The sequence below is a fragment of the Entamoeba invadens genome (genome assembly GCF_000330505.1).
Source record: "Entamoeba invadens IP1 unplaced genomic scaffold scaff_1105074726471, whole genome shotgun sequence".
Taxonomy (NCBI): Eukaryota; Evosea; order Mastigamoebida; family Endamoebidae; genus Entamoeba; species Entamoeba invadens.
The window spans coordinates 32956-42005 of record NW_004440438.1 but is presented as its reverse complement, the minus strand read 5'-3'; the positions used below and the strand labels follow the sequence as shown (position 1 = coordinate 42005).

Sequence of the window (9050 nt, the reverse complement as noted above, 5' to 3'; positions counted from 1 at the left end):
TAAAGTGATGTGCGTCTTGTTTATTATTTTCATGTTTTCTTCTGTGATACTTGAAAAGTACATTCCAATTGGTAATATCATTTTTCCATTCTCAAAAACTCTGCCATATTCATCAAATCGTATTTGTCTTTCACAGTCTTTTATTAAAGTAAAATGAGTTTTTGTTGTATCACAAGCATTATCCTTTAGATAGACTAATTGGGCAACAACTTCATATCTCCCTTTAGTTATAAAATCGTTATTTATAGTTACTTTATTAAGTTTGTATTTTAAATCAATTTTTACGGTTTTAATAAGATCTTTTGAGTCACTTTTAATGTATAAGAATTGTAATGTGAGTTCAAACAATTCAAGAGGAAAAGATTCTGTGATGTTATAACTAACATACACATCAAACGATTTTTGATGTTCATAGACTTCTTGTCTATAACCGACAACTTCTACATTTTGGAGGAAGAAGACTGACTTTTTAACTGAGACAGTATCTATCAGTGCAGTACCAAAATTGTCTTTGTGGATATAAAAAGTCACTTTAAAGTCGTTTGTCACATTTGTTACATAAATAGTCTTGAAACACAATTTTTGCCACCCATCCGTTTCTTTATAAATTGGACTATAAAACCCACCCAACCATTTGTCTTTATAGCTCTCTTCTATTGCAAATTGGAAAAATTCTTTGTCGTTTTTGCTTAATTTTGCAGTGCAACAGACGTCGTATTGATAACCCTTTTCTAGAACAACTGTTTGAGTCTCCGTTTGAAGTGTATCAGTACCAACTATTTTTAGAGATTGAACTCCTTCATATGTGTCACTTTTTTATATTGATACCGAAGAACTTAAAGTCTATTCTTTTAATGATATACCATCCATATCTTCAAAAGACGGATTCTTCAAAAGATTGGGAATTTCAGACAAGCCAACAGAAAACAATAAAAACAAAGGAAGATACGATAACATGTTATTTTATATAAAAATGAAAGTTTGAAATATTTTTATACTCAACATTTCGTAATATTCATCGAATTCCTTTTATATTTCATTTTTGTAATAATTGTTATACAACAATAATAAATTCTATGATTATTATAAATAATAGTTTTATTGATGCGTTCTATTTTTTATGTTTTATAATATAATAATGTCAATGTAACCTTATTTCGCTTTCAAAATAATAGTGTTAAAACATTTACAGAACAAAAAGAATAAGATAAATTAAATTTAATTGATATGAAATGTAAAATAAAAACTATTGTAATACCATTTTAATAATTACCATTTTCTAAAAAAAATATTAATTGATTGTTTTATTGTATTTTTTTAAAAATGTAACTTTTGTGTATTTTTCTTTTTTTAAATCTCTGATTGATACTTTAATTGGAATTATAATATTAAAAAAATTAACATTTTAATTTTTGTGTATTTTCATTGATAAACACAGTTTGTAATCGAATCTAATTGTCATAATTTTTAATAAAAAATCATTACAATGTAAATTATATTCCTAAGTAATATCAAGCCGATAATTTTCTTTCTTTAATCACAACATATTTTACAAATAAATAAAAAGGAAAAATTACTTAGGTTCAACAAAACTGAAGTACTTTTGTTCCAAATCCACTGCATCAACAAATGTTTTTTCTAAATTTGTTGAAATACCAGTATTTGTAATAGTTATCTTTTTAGTTTTTAAAAGTTCATTTAAGGTTACTTGTTTTTTGAACAATTTTACTAAATTCTCTTTTTCGGCTTCAATCAAAACATCATATTCAATGTCTTCTTTTCTTATTGTTATTACAGAATTACTAACAACAATAGTAACTTTCTCATTGTTTGTCAGATCAACAATTTTTATTGTTCCTTTGATGTTTTCCAATATTTTTGGATCAACATGAATAGCTAAAAATTCAGAAAAAGCTTCTAAAGGTACATTTTCAAGTTTAAATCCAAAATCCTTTGGTTTCTTGTCGTTCAAATTTCTCAACTCAAGCGCAGAAGTTTGGTAGTTGTATCGCCAACTTGCGCACTCGGCAACGTAACTCAGTTGGTCGTATGTTGTAGCAAGCAGTTCGCGTGCCTTCATGTTGTTGACATCTGCAAATACCAAGTGATTCAAGACTGTTGCTGCCCATCGGTATTCGCCTTTGTTGTAAGCGTCTTGTCCAATTTCAAGTGTCTTTTCAACACCACCAAACGCCTCTACAAACTTCACTGCAAGTTCGCGTGGTGGAAGTTCGTCCAAGTGTGCTGGATTGCTATCATATGTTCCAAGGTATAATTGATATTGTGATTTGATATTGTGGTTGAGTGAGCCGTACAGTCCTCTGCAACACCTCTCTTTATTGAGACTGTCGGGAAGTCTCACAAACTCGGCAATTTCAGTCATGTTATAACCCTTGTTGGCATATCGCAGTGTCTGGTCGTGGATGTGCTTGTACAAATCTCTTTTGGTTCGCCAGAACTTGTTGATTCTTTCATTCCCAAAGAGTGCTGGACCATGTCCCGCAAAGTGAATTTGGATGTCCTTCCCATAACTCACAATTGCATCATCCAGTGCTTTGCTCCAGACTTTACCACTTCTGACTTTAGTTCCTCTTAATGTTCCTAATTGTCAATGGGTGTCATTTAAATAATAATTTATTAACATTAATCAATAAAATATATTAAAAATAACAAACCAAGATTATGCATTACGACACAGAAATTATCCGCTCCATAAAGTGCTTCAAATTCTGAAAAATACAACATCATATTTGCTGGCGCTTCTGTTTCTGGAGTTGGTATGAATTCAATTTCGACTCCATCAATTACAATAGTTTGTTTTTGGTTTATTACAGTTGTATGTTTAGAATATGGAAAAGAAGTATTAATTTCGTTCTTTTTTCCGGTTGTATTATCTGTCGCTTTTGTTATTGAATCTTTTAATTGTGCTCCGTACATGTACTGTGCTCTTCTTGATGTTACTTCATTTGCATAAATATTTTCATCTAAAAAGCTTTGTTTAAAATTTTGAGGCAAGTATAGGGGGGTCTCCTCATTAGCTACATAATCATAACCACCAAATCTGTTATAATGGGAATGTGAAATAATAACAGCAACTATTGGGGCAGTTTCAACTGTTTTCATAATTAAATCGACTGCAGTTTTGCAAGAAGAGATGGTTGTTCGTGTGTCTAAGACTATCCACCCAGTCTTTCCTCTGATCATTGTTAGATTTGCAATATCATCTGCTTTATTTCTGTATTGATATATTTTATGAGGAACAACTTCAAAAACACCAGGAAGAGGGTCGTATTTGGTGTGAGTGTAATAACTTGGGTTTGAGTCTGTTGGGCATTCAGAAAGAAGTTCTGACATCGTAGGTATTTTTGTTTTTAACTCTTCAAATGAGAGAGTGTTTAAATTGCCATTTAAATCAGCATAGTATCCATTTAGATTGGCGTAATAATCTTCATCTTGATATAAATCATACTCATTGTAAAAGTCCTTGTTCTGTTTAATTGTAAAACTAGTAGGTTCACTTGCCATTTATTGTTTAATTGAATGTGTGAAAGTGTAAACGTTTATATATCACAACAAGCTACATTAATTTGAAATTCAATTCGACATGAAAAATAAATTATTTCAAAACTTAAATAGATATTCCTTAAAGCATTCAGTAAAATTCAATTTAATTGAAATCAGTAAGAAAACATATGCAAAAAATGAATCTTTAAATTAATTGTACTTTTATTAATGTTCTATTATAAAATTCTTAATATCACAAATAAAATAACATACTAATAAAAGAGACTTAAGTATTATCTTTATAATAGATTTACCAATTAAATCATATACAGATGAGTTACGGTGGTATTTACAAGTACAAGGTTTCGATTACTATTAAAATATTATTTGAATTATAATGAACAAGTTTGCTAATTTAGTTTTTAAAAAGAGTTCTAAATATAACTTTTTATATTTAGTTTTTAAAAAAGTATATAAATTATTTATTAGTCGAAAACATGGTTTTAGTATAAACCATAGTACCACTTCTGTAATAACAGTATTCTATAATAAATAAATAGTTGTTAAACATTTATTGACAAAAATTTTATGAATCTTAAAAAAAATACATCAAAAAACGTCTTATAAACAACAACACCAAAAAACAAATAAAATAAAAATTATTTAAATTGATTTTTCTTTGTGTATTTTAACAAATTTTGCAATTTGAAGAACCATCTCATCAACATTAAAAATATTAGAATGAGTGCACATATCAGAAAACACACAAGTAGACGTCTCTTTATTTATTACGTGTTCCCACAACTTTCTCCCGTGGTTTTGATTAATAATATTATCTAACTGACCATGTCCCACAAAAATAGGTGCAGTAATTATTGTGATGTTTTCTATATTTAAAAAGAAGTCCGTTTCAAAAATAGAATCTTTCATTTTTTCTTGAATCCATTCTCTGCACGTTGTGAACCCACTCAATTCAATAACTCCTCCAATATCATCTTTACTCACGCCTTCATTCTTTAATAACTTGCTTTCACATATCATCGCACCAAGCTGAAGTGTAGGACCAACACCCATAGAGTGTCCCATAATAAAGATATTATGCGGCTTGACCTTCATCTCTTTAAGAATCATCAAGTACATTGCAGTGATATCTTCTATAATATTTTGTGGACTTAATTCACATGGATTAAGACCATAACCAGAGTAGTCGTATACAACAACATTTGATTGTGTCATGTCAGGAAACTTCTCAGTGACACTGACACATTGCCCCATGTCAAGACCGTTGCCATGTGAAAATAGAATATAGACATCACTTGGAATCTTTGGTCTGTATACTTTATATGGAACTTTGCGGTGTCTAATTGTACAAAAATGACAAGTATTGTATGACGGTTTGGGAGGAAAGAAAGAGACACTACAAAGCGCTTTTTCTTGTGGTGTTGGTGGAAACGAGTGGAAAGAACCCATTGGTATTATTTGACAATTTTAGTTCATTTATATTATAATTGAATTAATATAATAATATAATAATATAATATATAATATAATAATAAAATAATATAATGATATAATAATATAATAATATAATAATATTATATTTTATTATAAATTATTATAAATTATTATTATTATTATTAATTTATTATATTTTATTATAAATAATAATAATTGTGTTTATTTTATTATATTTATAATTTTCTTAACTATTGCAAAAATTAAAAAATCTCAAAACAAAACCAAAATAAAGTAATACTGAGTATTAAAAGTTTTGTGTTTCATTTTTGGAGTTTTATTGTGTTTCAATTGTTCTAATGTAATTAAGTGCGTGATATATCATTAAAAATTAAAATCGGAACAAAATATACATCATTTATGATAAAAAGTTTTTATTTTTTGTTTATTTTTTATTCAAAAAATGCAGAATGTTATTGTCATCAAAATGTCAACACCGTTAAAAGAAATAGAGAATTGTGTATTCAGCTCTTGTTATCAGATTATAGAACCGATTTTATAACAGACACTCTCGAAACTTGGTGAATTCAGTTTATTTGAGTGCAGTGAACTTACAAATATAATATAACCTGATTCAATTACAGTTCTACCCAAATGTTGTTTCACTTGTTGTTCCATGTTAGAAAACATCAAATTTCCAACATTGTTAAAAACAATTGAAGACAACTGTTTCGCTCGTTGTGGTTCACTGAAGTCAGTCAATATTTTTAATATTGAAAATTCTATTGGAGATGGCGTGTTTATGGAGTGTTCAAGTTTGACATCAATATTTATTGGAGGGTCCGCTACTAAATTTGGTAAAAATACATTCAAAGACTACACTTCACTTATTGATGTTAAAATACCATTTCTTGTTAAACAAATCGGACTCTATCTTTGTTCAGGATGTACCAATTTGCCATATTTTGAACTTCCAGATCAATTGGAAGAAATTCCAGATTATACCTTTTATCAATGCAGTAATTTAGAAACTGTTAATGTACCATGTAATATAACTAAAATTGGATTTATGGCGTTTTTGAGGTGTGAATTATTGAAAAAAATAAAGTCCCAGCAACTTCCAAATCGATTAGTGCCTCTTGTTTTATGGGATGCAATTTATTAAAGATTTGTGTTCTAAAAAATGTAGAGTCTTTGGGTGAAAATTGTTTTAAAGAATGAAAAAAATGAAAAGGGTATAAACAACATTTCTTTGTTATTTATCATATTTCCATATAACATTTAAATTGGTTTTTATAGCCATCAAAATCAAAGATAAAAGCACTCGATGCTGTTTAACTGACACTGTTATTTGTATTTTAATTATTAAACCAAATTTTTTAAATTTAAACGAATAGTTTTACAATTATTTGGTATAATTATTATAAATTAATAAAAACAATTAATTATCAAAAAATGAAGTTGGAGACTGACCCTCATCGAGTTACATAAGCGTTTGAATAACTGTATTTACAACGAAAATGGTTCACATGGTTTAAGCTCATCCGAAGATTCTATGCATCCATGTGTTCCACCTACCTATTAAAGGTTGGTACTTTCTACCCTGATGTTCGAGGAATTTCCCGAGAATAGTTCAGTGATGAATGAACACTTGATACTCCCATCTCAAACATTCCAACTTCAAGAATGATAATTCCTTTCTATATATTTAATTGTATTCTCTTTTTTAAAAATTATGGGACTTGATTAAACCATTTATATCTATAATTTAATTATACTATAACTATTATAATAATATTAATATTATTTATAAATAATTAAAATGTACTATAAATTTATAATTATTATTATACATAAGGTAATAAACACAAATGAATATATTAGAACACAAATTTAAGTATTGGTTATAAATTATATAAAGAGTGTATTGTGCTCTGATAAACTTATTAATCAGAAATGTGTGATATGTGTGATTCAAATACAATAACAAATTTAAAACAAATGTATTTGTAATGAAACAACAAAACCATAACAACAAATACTGAATTACCACATTTATCCAAAGTGACTGAAATTAAACTGTTTGGCTTTACAGTCAGTCACAACCACATTGTTATTAGGGGTGTACTTGGTATGCTTTGGAACTGTGTCTTTTTTCGGAGCGTCGTGGTGTTGTTTCTCGTTGTGTGGCACCAAATCTACTTTTCCCATCGCTTTGATGTTTGTCCGACTTTCCTTTTATATTGTCACTTACCTTTTTAACAATCTCTTTCCTTTTCCTTCTTTTTAAATTTTCTAAAAATTAAATTTATTAATTCAATTCCATATTAATAATTAAAACCACAAATCTTCATATCAAAAAATACTTTTGGATTAACTTTGTGTTTGTCATTTTTTGATGGAATTGTATCTGAATTTCTTTGACTTTGTCATAATGTGATACTTTTTTATTTCCATAAAATGATTGGTTTGATATAAATTAATTAAATAATTAAATAAAAGTTGATAAATTTATAATTAAATTATAATAAAACTTACAACCAAAAAGTGAAGATCAAAAGTGGTTAGACGTGTGGCCCAACAAAAGTGAAGTACTTTGGCACGCAGTCAATGCCCTCAACAAGTGTTTTCACAATCTTTTCATTTTTCACAATAATTTTTCCTTTCTCAATCAACTCGTCGAGTTTCTGCTTTCTCATGAAGATGTCTACTAAGTCTTGTTTACTTCCTTTAATCTCTCCATCGTACTCATCACCACCATCTCTTGAGTTAATTGTAGAGTTGCAAATGACAAGTATTGCTGATTCTTTGTTGTTTGTGTCTTCTATTCGGATCTTGCAGTCAAGTCCTTCTATCACATTTGGATCAACATGAACAGCAAGGAAGTCCCCAAAGTCTCTCATTGGAATCGCCTCAATTGGGAAACTGAAGTCTCGTGGTTTCTTGTCGTTCAAATTTCTCAACTCGTAAGCGGCTGTTTGGTAGTTGTATCGCCAACTTGCGCACTCGGCAACGTAACTCAGTTGGTCGTATGTTGTAGCAAGCAGTTCGCGTGCCTTCATGTTGTTGACATCTGCAAATACCAAGTGATTCAAGACTGTTGCTGCCCATCGGTATTCGCCTTTGTTGTAAGCGTCTTGTCCAATTTCAAGTGTCTTTTCAACACCACCAAACGCCTCTACAAACTTCACTGCAAGTTCGCGTGGTGGAAGTTCGTCCAAGTGTGCTGGATTGCTGTCATATGTTCCAAGGTATAATTGATATTGTGATTTGATATTGTGGTTGAGTGAGCCGTACAGTCCTCTGCAACACCTCTCTTTATTGAGACTGTCGGGAAGTCTCACAAACTCGGCAATTTCAGTCATGTTATAACCCTTGTTGGCATATCGCAGTGTCTGGTCGTGGATGTGCTTGTACAAATCTCTTTTGGTTCGCCAGAACTTGTTGATTCTTTCATTCCCAAAGAGTGCTGGACCATGTCCCGCAAAGTGAATTTGGATGTCCTTCCCATAACTCACAATTGCATCATCCAGTGCTTTACTCCAAATCTTACCGCTTCTGACCTTAGCTCCTCTTAATGTTCCTTATTGTTATTATTTATAATATTTATCATATTCAAAGTGTGATAAGACTGTTTGACGATATTATTTTATATAACAATAACAAACCAAGATTATGCATACAAGAAGCAAAGTTGTCGGCAACAAATATTGCTTTAAATTCGGGCAAATAGAACATCATATTTGCTGGCGCCTCAGTGTTTGGAGTTGGGATAAATTCGAATGCGATTCCATCAATCTCTATGGTGCACTTTTCTTTAATGGCAGTTGTATGTTTACTCTTTGGCAAACAAGTCAATGGCTTATCTTTTGAGTTTGTGTTGTCAGTCACTTTAGTCATCGAGTCGTGCAAGAAAGTGCCATACATGTATTGTTGTCTCCTTGCCTGTGCTTCGTTGACATAAATGTTCTCATCCAAGAAACTTTCCTCGAACTTCTCAGGAACAAAGAGCGGAGTGTCTTCGTTTCCAACAGCAGTGTATCCACCAAAGTGGTCGAAGTGTGAGTGTGATATAATGACAGCAACTATTG

At 30.2% G+C, this 9050-nt stretch overlaps 4 protein-coding genes across 4 annotated transcripts; 1 reads left to right on the top strand and 3 right to left on the bottom strand.

Moving 5' to 3' along the window:
• Window positions 1-1573: 1573 nt before the first annotated feature.
• EIN_280010 (alkyl/aryl-sulfatase BDS1, putative) lies at window positions 1574-3525 on the bottom strand (the record flags this gene model as incomplete). The annotated part of the gene is made up of 2 exons (XM_004257717.1): window positions 1574-2601; window positions 2676-3525. 2 exons carry the CDS (start codon window positions 3523-3525, stop codon window positions 1574-1576), a joined length of 1878 nt encoding a protein of 625 aa, XP_004257765.1.
• Window positions 3526-4167: 642 nt separating this feature from the next.
• On the bottom strand, window positions 4168-4974 carry EIN_280000 (hypothetical protein; the record flags this gene model as incomplete). The annotated part of the gene is made up of 1 exon (XM_004257716.1): window positions 4168-4974. The coding sequence occupies one exon, from the start codon at window positions 4972-4974 to the stop codon at window positions 4168-4170; it is 807 nt and encodes a 268-aa protein (XP_004257764.1).
• Window positions 4975-5635: 661 nt separating this feature from the next.
• EIN_279990 (hypothetical protein) lies at window positions 5636-6124 on the top strand (the record flags this gene model as incomplete). Its single annotated transcript, XM_004257715.1, has 1 exon — window positions 5636-6124. One exon carries the CDS (start codon window positions 5636-5638, stop codon window positions 6122-6124), a length of 489 nt encoding a protein of 162 aa, XP_004257763.1.
• A 1399-nt stretch (window positions 6125-7523) lies between these two features.
• EIN_279980 (alkyl sulfatase, putative) lies at window positions 7524-9042 on the bottom strand (the record flags this gene model as incomplete). Its single annotated transcript, XM_004257714.1, has 2 exons — window positions 7524-8542; window positions 8628-9042. Coding segments are annotated over 2 exons (1434 nt in total), but the record flags the coding sequence as incomplete, so codon positions are not given.
• Window positions 9043-9050: the final 8 nt, after the last annotated feature.